This window comes from Muntiacus reevesi, chromosome 9, assembly GCF_963930625.1.
Source record: "Muntiacus reevesi chromosome 9, mMunRee1.1, whole genome shotgun sequence".
NCBI lineage: Eukaryota > Metazoa > Chordata > Mammalia > Artiodactyla > Cervidae > Muntiacus > Muntiacus reevesi.
Genome location: NC_089257.1, coordinates 15,873,280 through 15,890,208, shown reverse-complemented (window position 1 = coordinate 15,890,208; position 16,929 = coordinate 15,873,280). Strand labels below are relative to the sequence as shown.

The 16,929-nt window shown below is 44.7% G+C and overlaps 1 protein-coding gene across 8 annotated transcripts in view; it reads right to left on the bottom strand.

The window, feature by feature from the left end:
* Positions 1 to 16,929, bottom strand: part of AMBRA1 (autophagy and beclin 1 regulator 1) — a 166,503-nt gene that overhangs the window by 94,968 nt on the left and 54,606 nt on the right. For 6 of the 8 annotated variants that reach the window (XR_010664376.1, XM_065943868.1, XM_065943866.1 and 3 more), the window contains 2 exons: positions 10,998 to 11,084; positions 6,831 to 7,010 (listed from right to left, as the gene is read on the bottom strand). Coding sequence is in view for 7 of the 8 variants with exons in the window: in XM_065943868.1 (XP_065799940.1) it covers positions 6,831 to 7,010; positions 10,998 to 11,084 (267 nt within the window). In the remaining variant the exon portion in view is untranslated. The remainder of the gene's footprint in view (positions 1 to 6,830; positions 7,011 to 10,997; positions 11,085 to 16,929) is intronic. The other 2 variants (XM_065943870.1, XM_065943872.1) reach the window with 1 other exon arrangement.

Below are 16,929 nucleotides of genomic sequence, written 5' to 3'. Positions count from 1 at the left end.
TATCTCTAAGTGATAGTTACCCTCCTTTCCCTCTCCTCCCTCTTGGCTGTTTAATTCTTTAAACCCAGACATATTCCATTTTTCTTTCTCTTCCCCTAGCATTCTTTATAATAAATATTCATATGTATTTTACTTGCACAGAAAGAATACTAATTCTAAAGCTGCCAAGCAATAATATTATGTATTTCTAAGCAATAGGAAAGAGCTGGAATCCTCAGGAAAGAGCTGGCATTCAGGCAGGCACATATTTTATAAATATGCTGGGGCTCCATAGGTACCAGATATCCTATTCCTAATCCTCAGGAAGGGAATCTGAACCCTGGTGGTTCAGATGATAGAGAATCCTTCCTGAAAGGCAGGAGACCTGGGTTCGATCCCTGGGTCAGGAAGATCCTCTGGAGAAAGGAATAGCTACCCACTTGAGTATTCTTGCCTGGAGAATCCCATGGACAGAGGAGCCTGGCGGGTTACAGTCCATGGGGTCGCAAAGAGTCAGACACGACTGAGTGACTAACACCTTCATAATCCTCAGGAGGAAGTCTCCCCACTTGGCTGAGACTTATTACTCTACGTCTGCTGAGTACAAGGAAAATTCTTCTAAGACAGTTAGTTAGGTCCAAGAAAGATCCAAGAGCTTTAGGGCTGAAATAAACTTCAGAGATTATCTAATCTGACTTTACAAGATCAGACATTGAGGCCTGGGGTAGGACAGGCACTTGCCAAAGATCAAATGACAAATCACAGGAGTTCCTAGACGATAGGTGTCAGGCTCTGGGAACCGGCGGGATCACACAAGAGAACCTGGCTCCACTCACCGCTGCGCTGGGAGTCACTTGCTACTTTTATACACTTAGTTCAAAATCAGTTCCAGTCAGAGTAAAAAAGGACTTGGGCAACATTTTGAGTGGAGAAGTAGGAAGTGAGACAGCTCAGCTCTCACGCGGCTCGTCTCCCCAGGAACATTCACAAATAGGCCCCGCTCTTCGAGAACACCAAGGCCTCTCACACCCAGCACTCAACACGCAGTCCTCACATGCTCTCGTGTGGATCCCGCCCACTGCTTCCTAACTGGTTTTCCTGCGTCCGTACACTTGCCACTTGCCTAGCCAGCGCTGTCAGAATTCACTGCCTAAAACACATATTGAATAATGGTTTCCCTCAGATAAAAATGAGGTCAAACTTCTCAGCCAGGCATTCCAGGCCCTCCACAGCCCAAGTCTTTCTGACCTTCTCGCTCGAACACTTCATTGCTCTGAAGCGTGAAAGTGAAAGTCGCTCAGTCCTGTTTGACTCTTTTCGACCCCATTGGAATTCTCCAGGTCAGAATACTGGAGGAGGTAGCCTTTCCCTTCTCCAGGGGAATCTTCCCAACCCAGGGATCAAACCAGGGTCTCCTGTAATGCAGGTGGATTCTTTACCAACTGAGCCATCAGGGAGCAACCTATTGCTTCCACTGCTCTAGCCACAGATCTCTGCAGAGTCTCCAAACAAAGCCTATTACGCTTCCATGTTTAGGTTTTTGCTGAAGCTACTCCTTTGTCCAGAATCTCCTTCCCTACTCCCATCCTCCACCTCAGTCCGTCAGAGTCCTCGGCCGTCTCCACACCCAGCTGAAATCCACGAAGCCTTCTCACATCTCCCCTAGCACCCTCTCCACGTGCGTTGGTGGTATCGTGGTGAGCACAGCTGCCTTCACACAATGCTGTCCTGTACTTCAGGAGTACCTTATTACAGTCTGTTATGAGATACTATGTAAAGATCTGATCACGTTATTCTACGGCTTAAAAGTCTTCAGTGGCTCCCTCTCACCTTCAGGGTAAAGGTCACCTCGTTTGCAAGGCACCCGAGACTTCCCAAGATCTGGTGCCACTCTAAGTCCCGGGCTCATCTTCTGTCGTATCTTGGACTTGACAACCTGACCATACTTGGCAACAAGGGAACTCCTGACAGACTCCAGAATGTTTCATGTTTGTATGACTATGCATCTATTTGCCTTTCTTCTAAGCATATCTGGAGGGAAAGTCCTATTTTAAGACATACACTAAAAAAAGAAAAAAAAAAAAGACATATACTTTCTCTTTTATAAACCCACCCTGTAAAAACAAGCAACCATCACAAAAATCAATTATGTGAAATTATTTAACACTCTGGTGAAAAAGGAAGTGAACAGTTTCTTATCTCATCTCAGTTTAAGGACTGCTTCCACGAAACACCACCACTGGGTAAGTGTACGAGGGTGCCTGACGTGGCTGCCTTGGCAGGTCCCAGTCAGTAAAGAGAACAGTCACTCTACAGCGCGCTCCCTCACAGCTTCTCCTGCACCTCTGATAGCAAAGCGTTTACAGTCTGTAAGTCAAAGGGAGAGTAAAAGCAGTCTCATTTCAAAACGAAGAGACAGCCTTTCCCGCTGAAGGCTTACCCTCGCCTTTCTCGGCTACAAGTAACGCATTAGCTGTCAGCAGTCACCGACTCCCACGGGGTCCTGGAGACTGGGCATACAGCAGACAGCACGGGGGCACAGCCACTGCCGAGGACGTGTGGCTTCACCCGACCGAAGAGCCCTGAGAACCTGACCCAAGCACGTGGGTCATACAAACCTGTCAGGACTTCACCCACAGACGGATGGTAAGAGCACCACTACTGGTTTTCTAACATATTTTCCTGGTGTGACCTAATTAAATTGTAGTCACGGCAAAAGGGCAGATGAAGAAGATTAAATTCCGGCAAGTAACTTCTCCTACGCCACACCCAATCAGACGGCAGAGCTGAGTGACAGCCTTCAGAACCCTCCTCAGCTATATTAGATACCAAGAAGGCCTCTCGATGACCTCCTTGCCAGAACTTCCCCACGTCTGGCCAGGGGAACACGAAAGCCCGCTGGTTGAGGCTCCTTTGCACGAATGCATGTGGTACGGCGACAAACACATCACGCCAAGCTGAGGATCCAGCACCCATCCTAGGCTCTCAGAAACGACTGCCAATCACTTCACAATGAAACGGACTGGCGGGTTTGCTCACAACATGGGTTTCTAGGTAAAAGGAGACCAAATACAACCAGATATATCGGAAGAGTTAATAAAATACATGCAACAGACTTAAGGAGACTTCATCTTAAGGCTGAAAGACTAGGATTTCTCCCTGAGATGCTTGCCCAAAGTATAGCCCAGTGTCACAACTGTGAATGAAGGACTATTTCTCTCTGTGCTGGCAGCAGTTTTTAAGAAGTTGAATATAATTTCCCAGTGTTGGGAGATATTTGTGACTGATCTAATCTGAAGCTTCTCCAGTTCTGACTGTCATTAGCACAGGGTATCTTTATCTTTGCCCTGCAAGGCAAAGTAGTTACAAAGAGAGGCAAGATGATCGGAAGATGATTCTGGGATTGTAATTACGTTTAGAGTAACAGATAAAATGAGGAAGGGGGGTGAGGATAGTTAAAACGACAGTCATAAAGTCACAGACACCACCTCTTTTGCAGGACTTAGGAACTATGGGCACACAGCACTCAACCTGGGCTTCATAAAAGCCTCTCTCGTCTTTTTCCAAAGGGATGGTGAAAATAGAAATGCGAGTTTTCCCTCGGCTTCTTTGCCATCTACATTCTAGTGGGTGGCCTCCGCTCAGAAGCAGGCAGACAGCGGGGTCAGGGGCAGCCGCATCTTGCCCTGCTAGTGAGCTCCTTTATGCAGAGACGGACGCTGAGGGCGTCAGGACAGACCTCCTGACAGCAGGTTTCCGGGCGTCCTGCTCGTGCGTTCTGACAGACACGGGGCCCCTGCAGTCTCCATCCTTGCCGCAGAGAGAGACGAATGGTAAGAGAAGGTGCCCGCCTGGGAAGACGCTCATCAATCCAGATGACAAAGAATGGAAAATTTAACCCGATGACCAGCCTTCAAAGTTATCCCCCACGAGTGCTAAATCTACAGTCTTGTTCCCCCAGCAAGCTCATGGAGCTAGGACTCAAATACGGTTGTACATCATTCTTAAAGCGTTTTAAATCTGCAGGACAATAAAGTCAGACACTAGATATGTTTGCTCCTGATCTCTAATCTTAGATATGCCTGATTTTGGTCAAGCTTCAGTATCCTTACTTTAAAAAAACCACACTGAAAGGAACAACTATCTCAAAGGGTTATTATAACAAGTAAACTAGATTTTTAAATATACAATGTTGTGTCTGTTATTAATTAGTGTACATGAAAAATATGGTAGCTGATCCCTTTCATTCGATGGAAGATTAAAGAAAACCAAAACAGAAGGGATGTGGGTAATGGCTCCCTTTGTTTTCTGAGGCCACTATACACCTGGATGGGACAAGCTGGAGAAAGGCAAAATGATCTCCGACTCTGTAAACGAAGGAGAGAGCAGAGGCCGTGCTGGAGGGGCAGAGGCAGGAACGCACTGTGCTGGGAAGGCGAGAAGCCCAGCAGAGCAGGGTCTCTTAATGGCATTCTAAGTGTCAGGAGGATCCCAGGCCACATCTAACTTACCTGCGTCTCTGTACTTGAAGGAACTATAAATTACAAGTGCACGGCCTGTAACTTCCATTCTGGTTGAGGAAAAGGATTGGGGAAGGAAATTAAAAGGAGCTGGTACAGTCCCTAAATTTCTCACTGTCTCCTCTCAGAGCCCCTCGAAACTAACAGAGGGCAACCTCGCGCAGCCCTTGGTTCACAGCAGGGGGAGGAGGGCGGGGGAAGAGAGAAAGCACCAGCAGACTGTGCCTGGGCCTCGGGCAGCCAGCAGTATCCTGCACAAGACGGCCTGGACAGCTAACACGGAGGTGACTGAGCCACAGCTGCTCTTAAAAAACAAGATTATGGTCTGCTCCAGCCCCCAGAGGAAGGCAGACACCCAGGGGAGGGACTCTGGGAGGGGCCAGAGAGAAACCAGGCCACTGTCCCTAACCAGGGAGCCACGCAAGACCCCAGGGAAAAAACAACGGCTAAGTCAGTGCATGGAAGGGGAGACGGCGATGTAAATTCAGGTCTCGCTGAAGCCAGGGGGCGGCGAGCACAGGTGGGCCGTGGGGAGCACAGAGAGGAGGCAGTTTGACACAGGAAAATGGAGGGGGAAGGAAGGGGAAAGGGAGGAGGTGGGAACAGAAGAAAGAGAAGGTAAGATGAGAACAGAACATTTTAAACTAACCCAGAACTCCATTGTGAAGGACAAGTCACGAGGCAAGATACAGCTCAAAGGCACGAGCCCCACGTTTCACCACAGCGAAGAGAGAACAGCCTTCCACACACGCGTGCAGAAGGGGCTCTGCAGTCTGCACCGACTCCAGGGCTCCGCGGGATTACTGAGGCTTCCCAGCAGCCCTGAGTCCCGGCAGCTCTGGCACTGTACGCTGAGACTGCGTTGCGGAACAGTCCCTGGGGCTGGAAAAACAATCATTTCGGCAAGGGACCAGATCTCCCTACAGGGGTCTGCCTGGCTAAAGACGGACTGGAGACTCTCCCTTCACTGCCGGGCCCACAGCCACCCTCCCCCAGCAGGGACCTAAGGCAGGAGGACACATGCCGAGCGTCCCAGAGCAGCTGGCCCTTCTCCCCACACCAGCACTCCTCCATTTGCCACAGCACAGCTGTTTCAGGGCATCCTTGCATCTCCTTCACATTTCCATCTCCCTCAGACAAATGAATCTCCCACTGAGTGTTCCTTCTGCCTCTAAGTACACAGTTGTTTGCGTGTTTAACGATTGAATCAGGAGGGCAAATTGCTATGATGGGTGTCCTCATCTTCTTGGTCCTCGGGAGCAAAGATATTTCTCAAACGCCTTAAAGCTCCACTGCAAGATGGCTCCTGGGGAACTATCCATTCAGCTCACGAAAGAAGGCGGAAGGGAGGCAGGAACTCTTAAGATCCCAGACTTGACCAGGCCATGTCAAGATGAACGGGAAGAAAAAGAAAGATGACTGACAGGCTGTCCTACTCCAGTACTGGCAGCAAAAGAGATGGGGCGGGGGGGGGGGAATGCTCAACCATCCTTCTCTCTTTCGTATTCTGCATGTTTTGAGGAAATCAAAATGTAGGAATCAAAGCAAGAGCCAAATGTCCAATTTGATACAAGCCAGGAAAACTCAGCTTCAGGACGGAAAGAAACATAAGAGGTGGCTAGAAAGGTCAGGCGCGGCAGCTGAGAGGTTGTAAAACCCGGCAGCCACACTGGGAAGCTTGACCCCACGGCCCGGGGCTGACGTTGCTCCTTCAGTCCAACCCTGTAACCCAGCTGACCACTCGAAGAGGCTAGAAGACGGAAACACCTCTCAACCCCCATAGTAATCTGACAGGCCATCTCCAAGGATCCTGACTGGGGGTGGGGGGAGACTGATGACGCTGAGAGGCAAGGGACCAGGATCTCAGAGAAGCAGTGTGATCGAGGCTGTAAGAGAATTCTGTCTCCTCGGGAAATTCAAGTCTTTTATTTTTAATCTCTATATCCACTTTTTCTTAGAGAAAAACACCAACCCTCCTGCCTCCTGGATGGTGTGAAGACAGTCCACATGAAGCATTTCCACAGTGAGTGTTCACCCAAAAGGGAAGTAAAAATGTCGCCTGAAGGACAGCGGCCCTCTCCTCCCAGCCTGGCCTGGGCCCGCTGGGCCGTCTCTTCCCCAGGCGCCAGGGAATCAGCAGTGCGACGGCCAGAGTTGGGGCGAGCCCTGGGCATTTTAGCCCTCTGTCCCTCACCCCATGCCACTGCTCCTAAGTAATAACTTAGGGGTCTGAAGCCAGAACGTCAACCACTGTTGCTCGGACAGTGGCTAACCTGGAAGTACTCCCGACTGGGGAGGAGCAGGGAGAAGGCAAGCTGAACAGATACTTACTCAAAGTCCTCAAACTCCAAGTCGGCTCCCTCCACGGACGGACCCTGGTTGTCTGAGGAAGAGGAGGAGGTGGAAGAACGGAGGCGGTTCTGTTGGTAGCGCATGGAACGCTGGCGGATACTGTCTCTCCGGGACAGGTACTGGATCATTCTCTGGGCATAGTATGCAGCAGGAGATAACCTGAGAGAGACAGAGAGGAACAAACACAAACTAGCACTGATGTGGGGAATACTGGGGAAGACAGTAAATCCAGCTCTCCCATCACATCTCCCTGCCGAGGCGAGCTCCGGAGACATGAAAAATAAAGGCCATTTAACTCACCAGGAGGTTTGGGCTGCGCAACGTGCTTATCAGAGTGCCTGATCTCGGAACAGAAATACTGGTGGTTAAAGAGGCTGTTTAATCAGTCATCATCTGATCAACAGCTGCCCCCTCCCACGAGTTTAACACTGGACTTTTCTTTTTTAGTTTCTCAAGGGACCTCTTTTAAACTTCTCAGGGTGCCCTTTATAAAGATTCGCAGCTTTCCCCTAATCGTCCATACTCAAAATATAAGACATGGAAGGGGCCGCAGCTTCTTTCTCTTTCCAGATGAGAAAATAGACTGAAAGATGGTGAAACCAGGATGACTGAAGAAGGCATCTTCAGGCATCACCTTCACCAGGACTCCTTTCTTCTCCAACAAATATCTACAGTTCCAGAACTGTCCTAGTTCCTTAAGATTATCTCTTTGAACTTCTTATCTCTCCTTTACAGATTATTCAGATATTTTAACAGAGAGAAGATATTCAGGATAGAGACAGAGCACAATATACTCAGAAGAAACAGAAAATCTGAAAGATTTGTCTATTTCTTAAGACAAAGCATCAGAGGCTACATGGACACTGAACAACACAGAAGACAACAGTCACTCTTCTCCCTTACAACGGCTGCTCTCATAAGCAATTAATCTGGATAGACCTGTATTCTGACTATGGTTCAGTATCTTCACACTCCATGAAAATATCCATGTCCTATACAATTTGCATAGTCCCTTCTTTCTCAAGATTTTCTTCCGTCTTTCACAACACATATAGCTTGAGGCTGTGAACTGAGAAAGTGAGAGTAGACCAAAAACAGAAACATGCTTTATATATATATTAAGTAGATACTAAGTAATTTCAAGACTTAAAACCTGCCCAAGGCATACACTTTGATTCAGCAATTCTATTAGTGATTTTATCCTACAGAAACACACAAGGCAGATATGAAGATAAATATATAAATTGCTGGCACTAATGAAAAACTAGAAACACCTCAAATGTCCATCAACAGATTAAAGAAATTATACCTATACAAAGAAACACTATGTAACAGTTGAAAAGAAAAAGTTATCCCTACATATGCACAACAAAAGCCCTCTAAAATAAAAATTTAAGTGGGGGAAAATTAAAGAATGCTATGTATGATACATGTGTATATATATTTCTGTAATTAGAACAAAAAATAAAACACAGCAATCCTGATGAGGATTCCCAGGGACCTTAACTTCTACAACGCTTCAATATAAAAGGAAAAAAGCATCTTTTTTTTAAATAGAACTCTGGAAAAACTGACTGAGAATGGAAAAAGAAATACTTATATCCAAATGGTAGGAAAAGTACTTACAAACATCTTGCTGCCTGATCTTTCATTACTCCTGGACAAAGTAAGACTCTGGGCAAATTCTCAGTAAATCTACTCACTCAGACCAAAGAAGATCCTGCAGTTAACACGAAATAAGGCTGCCTCTGAAATGACTGTCATCACAGGTAGCGTCCTTTTGACCAACCATCCAATAGACTTTCCAAGGAGGCCAGGACACAATCTTTGGAACTCAGAAATCTGTGTTATGGAACAATATGCTGCCTTTGGTGCCTCTGATTCCTAGTGTATAAATTATCTTTATACACTAGGTGGGCATGGAAGGTACAAAGGCCTTGGCCAAGATCATCAGAGTGTAAGAATGAACGTCTCAACTTGCGGGACATTCATTGTCTCTTTGGGCACTTGGTCCCATGCATTTGGTGAGGACGAATCAAGAACCCTAAATTTTCAACAGACAGAAGTCAATACTGTCTCTACCAAATACACAGAAATCTTCCAGCAGAAATCAACTGCTGTTGGTTAAATTCTCAAGTTAATCAGACTAGAAAGGAATGAAAAATGGAAGTTTAAAGAAAAAATAAAGTTTTAAGAGGAGAATGAAGATTGATTATTTTTTTAGAAATGATACTGAGAAGTGACCACAAAAACACTTGTTCCTCAGTTGACAGCCTACCCTAATGGAAAAATCATATTAAGGTGAGAGAGGTAGAAATAATGTTGATGCTAACTATAATTAAATAAAGACTGCCCTTTTATGTAGGGGTAAAAATTCAGCACTAGGTAACCTCAATTGTTTAATTTCACCATTGAACAGGAAATTCCCTAAGCTATAAAACTATGCATCAGTGGTAAAGAAAAATGTATTCTTGGCACAATTCTTAAGTAGAAGTATATCCTAGTCTTGTCTTTTTAGGTATCCGAGGGAAGTTAAGGATCTGAATGCTGAGATGTCTCATAAAGGTTTTGACCTATACATATTATGCCGGGTAAGTCTAAGAGGAAAAAGAAATTAAAAAGCCAGTAATGAGGTAACAATCATCCTCCTACTAGAGAGCTTGATAATTATCAAACTCTAAAAGTGTTCCAAGTGAATATTTTAAATAACTCAAGTTTTCTTCAAGGAAAAATACTACCCCCCTCGGAAAAAAAAAAACCCTCCTATGCATTTAAAGGGAAAGTGTAAAAATACAAACACCATAAAGCCTGGCGTTTCTGTGATAAAGACCTGAGTAGGAATAGACAACAAGTTCATTACATGAAAGGAGGACAAGTAATGGTCTTTATGAACCACTGTTAAACTTTGTCAGGTTAAAAATTCTGGGGTTGACTTTCCCATTACTGTCCTAAAAAAACCCAAAACAAAACTGTCTCACAGCAAGAAGTTCTCTGAGTGTTTCAAAGAAATTGATTTATGCAAAACAATTCCTTCTCTTACTGAGGGCTTATTATTTTCAAATATGACTACAGACTAACTTCCTTGTTTCAGTCTTCATCAGAGTTGCCCACCCGTTTTAAAATCATGAATCCCTGGTTCCTTGATCCTTGGATTGGCTATCTGTGGGGTATGGAAAAGGAAGTAATAGGATGATGGGAAATATTTTCATTAGGGTCTTAGAAAGAATGCTCAAAATCATGAACTAACTCTGGTAACAACAAAATCATTCAATATCCTTAAAATGAACTTGTTCTAAAGGTTCCAATCCTGACTTGAAATTCTTGATCTACAGCAAAGCTCACTGAGCCTTTTCTGACCCACACTGTTACCTCAACCCCACCATTACAAACTACCCTCTTCTTCTGGCAAAGCTTCACAGTGTATCTTCTGGAGTTGCTTAAAGAATGTGCAAGTTATCCCCCTTTTGGATCATGAACAGAATTATTAAGTCCAGCTGTGACATCCCCAAAGGGCTGCTCACCAGAAATAAACATTATACATCAACTCAACACCCCATCCTTGGTCCTGAGCTACCAGTATGAAGGTGGGCCTTAAACTCATCAAACTTGTTTTTTAATCTCTTCAAGATCCTTTCAGATGTCTGCTCATCAGTGTGAGGCAAGCTCTTTGTGACTCTTTCATAGCTTATTTTATCCAGTTACCCCTTGTCAGTCATCTCTCTCTTCACGCAGTCTCCAAAAAGTCAGCATCTGAATGACCCTGATTTCTGCCTTCTGACGTTCTAAATTCTCTCAAATGAGGATTGTTTTGGCTTGTTTTTAATTTCTAAGTGATTTCCCTATTAATAAAAACTGTCGTTTCCCTTTTGGCTGTCCATCTGAACAGTAATGGCAGAAAAGAAATATCCTATGAGTCTGCCAGGGAGCCCCAGAGGGTCAGGGCTTAGTCGTAGCCCTCTGCCACCAGAGGCGCTGTTCACTTACCTGTAACACTTCCCCATCACCTCAACCACCTGTCTCAGAACTGTAACTGAAGAGGCAAAGAGCACCAGGACCAGAGAGGCACGGACCGGGGCGCCCACCAGCTCGGCACCCCCAAGGGCAGCCCCTCCCCCCACCTGGTGCCCTTGCTCACTTTAGCCTTACCTCGCTGGGTCTGGGTAAATTGGGTGCTCTCTGGATCCTGCTCCATCATAACGGGATAATGAAATGAGGGAAGACTCCAGCAGCCTCCTAGCAGAGATTAAAAAAATGGCAATAATCCCTGTCAATTACCAACTCAGAGGTCATTCATTAGGAAAAATGGGGGAGAGAGATAAATAACATCCCCCTTTGCGGCTAGCTGACACCTCCTGTCTGGGCTCGCATCCTTCCTACCAGCACTTAGAGGCGTAATGATATGAAGCGCTCCAGAGCGCCCACACTGGATAAGGCCACTGTATGATCCTGAATACTGCTCTTCTGTGAGAAATGAACAAGTGCTTTAGAGACACGATCTTATTTTTATTTGCAGTACCTCCAGCAGACAAACAGGAGGTTGGGATCAACATGAGAGAGGAAAAAGAGGCATACCTACAGATTAACATGGAGTGCCAACATTTTATTTTGGTGTTCAGCTCCCCCATGTTATCCTCATCCACATCCCATTATCTTCTGGGCATTCTGCTCTGCCCACACCCTTTGTGTGAGTACCCTCCAGGGCTTTCTTAGTGGCTTAGTCGCTAAGTTGTGTCCGATTCTGATCCCATGGACTCTTAAGTCCTCCAGGCTCCTCTGTCCATGGAATTCTCCAGGCAAGAATACTGGAGAGGGTTGCCATTTCCTTCTTAACAACTGATAAAAAAAAAATCTTCAATTATATAATCTAGCCCAGCCATCCGTTCAATGATCATATGTGTTAATTTACTGAGCATTTTTTAGTGCCAGGCAATCCTAAGCTCTTCACATGTACTTCCTTTAACCTCAGCGCAGCCTGGAAAGGTAAGCATTACGACACAACAAGGAGATCAACGGGCCAAGGAGTGAGGTGCATCGCACGGCAGCACACCACTGCTGAGAGCGCGCACCAGGGCCCCAGGGAAGGCCTGCCAACTCCAGGATGCCTCAAATGACTACGCACACGAGTCCACTGTGAGTCCAAACTAGAATGTGGATCCAGGATCACTGGCTCTTTCTATTTTTTAAAGGGACGCCAGAAATTTGGACCTTTGCATGAAGTCTCCTGTTAAGTTTTACTAGAACATTTTTCTTCCTTTTCGTATGGGAAGGGCCAGTGAAAACACATTTGATAAACATGGCTCGGGGTCCCCCAGCTTGCCATGTCTGCCACACTGCTTCCCAACTCCAGTGTGCCTTGGCGGCCAATCAAGCTCCTGCCACGGAACACGTTTCCAGGGAAGAGGTCTCAGGAAGAAATGCACACTGTTCCCCTCTGGCAGCATCTTGCCTGGCTCTCCCAGGAGCAGGTCTCCGGCTCCCTGCCAGACTCTTCTTTAAAGCAGATCTGTAGGGTAAGGACAGCAGCTACCAATCTTTTCCAATTGAGTTAATTCAATTCACTGTTATTAAAACCAGCTGGCTTTAGGTAGAGTCGTGTGCAGTCACTTTATCCCAGCGACTGGCTCACCGGAGCATCTTCCCTGACAGTCTGGGGAAGAGAGAACAGCAGAGGCCTGTCAGCCTGGCTTGCTACCCTTCCCACCCAGGACAGCCAAGTGTTACATCATGTTTTTGATCTACACACGGCTTATTATCCCCATGCTTAAAACAAGTTAAACAATCCCATCCCTGAAGGGAGAGAACACAGTGAAACCAATGAGGAAGAGAAGAAAGCAATACAACACTTCTCTGTGGTTGAAAACCTGAATCTTCAATGATATCACTGTTTACAGTAGCAGACATTCTGTGTTTCATCAATTGTAAGACATGCTCCCCCCCCCCCACATTTTAACATGTGTGAAATAGGGATGCATCTTATAATTGTTGATGCAGTTTAATTGGCAGGATTTTTTTTCTTTCATAGGTGCACTTAAGATAACAGCATGTCTTTGAATCTTGAAATATGGGATGTTTCTGAGGAGGGGATAGTGAGAGGTACACAGACTCGAAGAAGAAAAGTGGAATTTTGAGAAGAGGATCCATTTAGGCCATCATATAAGGTGGTGCTAGTGGTAAAGAACATCCCTGCCAATGCTGGAGACACAAGAGACGTGGGTTCGATCCCTGGGTCGGGAAGATCCCCTAGGGGAGGGCACAGCAACCCACTCCAGTGTTCTTGCCTGGAGAATCCCATGGACAAAGGAGCCTGGCGGGTTACAGTCCACAGGGTAGCAGAGAGTTGGACATGACTGAAGCGACTGAGCATGCATGCATGTTCACTACTAATAAATTTGTGCTACAGGAATTAGGTGGGAGCTGAAGAACAGAAGTATGATCTGGGAGCAGCTGACTGCCCTGGAACAGCCAGAAGCTTGTTCTATCCCAATGGGTTCTGGACTGAGTTTTGAGTATCACTGAGCCCTGTCGTGTTACCCCCCAAATGGCTGCTTCATAAGCAGAGGCGCTTTGACAAGGGGCATCTTCCGGAGTAAACCAGAGTATATCCTTCTTTAAAATGACCCTGCCAATTTAGGAGGCCAATGTTACCCCCTACTCTGCCAAGGCAGTGACAGCCTCAGAGAAATTAGATGAGTTTTTAAGCATGCTGTAAAGAAGATTCTTGAGCCAGAAGAGCTTGGGTTAGGTCATTTCAATTTTACTGGTTCTATTTTACAATCCCACAAACTCTACTCCCCACCCTAAATTCCAATCTTAATTAGGACAACTTCTTAAAACAGAGTTACACCAAAATGTTAAGTTTTGTCTCTGGGGAGTCCCTGATGAGGTTCTTTTAGAACATATACCCCCTATGCCTACTTACTAGAATCTGTTGGCACCATTTGCTCCCAGGCAATACAGTGGACTGGCAAGTCATACATACATGGAATTTTAACTCTAATACACAAAATCAGGAGAGCCAATTACTCTGGAGTACCCCCAAACATGTATCACTGATGAAACATTAAGCTCTCTACAGTTACAACACAAACACTATCTGAAGGATTAAAAAAGACTGTTATAATTGGTGTTGAATAAAGAAAGAACTAGAGTGACTAGACAAGTAAATATCACCACCACTCCTAGGAAACTCAAAGAAAGACCTTTCTCTCCCACAGTTAGCTTCTTGCCAAGAGCCACCAATGGGGAAATGATACAAGAGAATGGAACAGAATGGCAGCAGAATGCCTTCTGCTCTGGCCACTACAAATTTCACTTGACTCAATGGTTAATCAAGCAGTTCAGTAATATGAAATCAGGCAGGACTTAGGAGGGCTCAGACAAGTTGGCTGAAGTCTGAAGGTACCACTTCATTCTGACCTGTTAACTCCAGTTAGATTAAAGAGTCTCTGAAGCTACGACAGAGGAAAAGAAACTTTTCTTTATAAGTTTGCCTAGTTCATTCTCTATGCCAGTGGTGTTCAAGTGAGGTTCACCACGGGCTGTGCTATTTTGATCCACTGGAGAACAGGAAGAAAATATCAGAACATCTGATTTAAATGTATAACCATAATGTGTATCACACACACACACACACATACACAGAAGCACAAGTGCTCAAAAGCATTTTACTAACAGAAGTGTTTCTTTTTAAGTCTAAAGGCCACTGTTCTATCAAACTACACACTACTTTAATGAAATTCAATATTTAACACAATCACAAACATAAAATATTAAAACTAAACAAATAAAAGTATAATCATATTCATATGTAGATACAGCAAGAGAGAAAATAATACAGAAAATGTGGTAAAATGTTAACATACAGTGAATGTGAGTGAAGAGTATAACGGGAATTCTTTGCACTATTTTTGCAACTTTTCCGCAAGTCTGAAATTACTGCAAAATTCAAAACATCAAATATACAAAATCTAAAAGTAAACCACTGAAAACTAAAGAGAAAACTACTCATTTGCAAAAGAATTACTCACTTCTTAAAAAGACTTTCTTCAAAATAGCAAATTGCTTCTAAAAAGCAGGTTTGGCAAACTACAGGCACTCGGCCAGCTGCCTGTTTTTATAAATAAAGTTTTATCCAAACACAGCCACAACCATTCATTTAAATATTGTCTGTGACTGCTTTGGAGCTAGGAAGGCAGAGCTGAGTAGTCTAGATAGGAATAGGCCTATAATAAGCCTCTAATACATACTGCCTAGCCCTTTACAGAAAAAAAAAAATCTGCCCATTCATGCTCTAAAGTATTTGCTTATATAAAATCCCTTGAAAGAGAAGGTGGAGTTAGTATGCAAAGGAACAGAAAAACTTAAAATCAAAGTATTACACACTACAGTAAGTCATCAAAAATTAACATTCAGTTCAGTTCAGTCGTGTCTGACTCTTTGGGACCCCATGAATCGCAGCAAGCCAGGCCTCCCTGTCCATCACCAACTCCCAGAGTTATTATACTGTACTAAAAATCATAAGTCAACAGGAAGACAATTTAAGCTACAAAATTCCTAACATTTTATATGAATACAACTATTTCTTCCTACCTTAATTAATACCCTGAATCTGTACAAGGGTTCCGTAGATCAGCTGTACCCTTTGATGACTAAGAAAACAATAAAAAATAGTAGTAGAAGAAAGTGCTGGAAAAGAACAAAGTTGTCAGGGCAGATGAGATGGGTCATCCAAAAGGAGAGAAACTTTCTTTCAAATTCACTGGATATTAGGATTGAGAAGCAGGAAGTCTGGGTAACAGTCTAGACAGAATAAACAAGCCAGTGACAACTCTTCCTTAATAAACAACTATATCCTAAAGATATGCTTTTTAACTGGCTGTCGGATCACACAGAAAAAGCAACAAGCTCAAGTCAACAAACATGTACTAACTTCTCCAACACTAGAGACAATCAACTGTCAAAACTCTTATATACTGTTAAGGACAACTGCTCCTAGGAGCTACTAATAAGATGCCCCTGGTGCCCCACACCTAAAGAGTAGTCTCCCAGTCTGGCTCTGGTGTGTGGGTGACATCTGCTAGTCCAGTTCAGGGGAGCCAAATTCAAAGGAGTAACTCCCTTTTGCTTAGGGAATAAACTCCAAACTCCTCAGCTGGGCAGTGCAATTTCTCATTCCTTCTGAACATACTACCTGCTCTGGTCCAGTGGTTTTCAAACTTTCTGGTCTCAGAGTTCCTTTGACACGTAAAACAAAAATTTTTATTGGAGTAAAGTTGATCTCCGATGTTGTACAGTTTCAGGGTATACAGCAAAGTGAATCAGTTATACATATATCCATCCTTTCTCTGATTCTTAGCCCATATAGGCCATTACAGAGTACTGAGTCGAGTTCCCTGTGATACACAGTAGGGCCTTAATTAGTTACCTATTTTATTGAGGATCCCAAAGCGCTTTTGCTTATATGGGTTTTATCTACCAATATGTACTACACTTGAGATTAAAACTGAGAAAAATAGACTACACAAGCACAAAGAGCGAAAAAGACAAAGAATACCTCAGCATTGTTATAAAGACAGTTTTGACTTCAGGGGCCCCAGGCCACACTTCGAGAACTACTACTCCAGCTACACTAAACACCCCCCCCATTTCACCCCTGTTTTTAGTTTGGCCATTCCTTCTTTCTGGAAAGTTCTTCCCCTACCTATAAAAATCTTTCAAAGCTCCAATGTCTCACTCCTCCAGTCAGAAGCTCACCCTCGCTTCCCTGATCCCCCAGAGCAGTTGAACCCTCTCTTAAAAGGCCTTCCCCCAGTCACTTGGTACTGCAGTTTCTTACGTCTTCTTGTTTCTACCACCAGACTATAAGCTACATGGAAGCAAGTACTGGATCCAAGTCATTTTTTATCCCCATTAAAACTCATATCCTAGTGAACACACAAGAGGAAGCCAGTAAATATCCAAGGACAGTAAATCAGCAAGACCAAGCAGATCTGGAAAAATAAGCAAAACGACATATCTGATTGCCCGTCACTGACCCCGTGCCTTTCAGACAAGGTTTCTGGATGTCCAACACCCCACA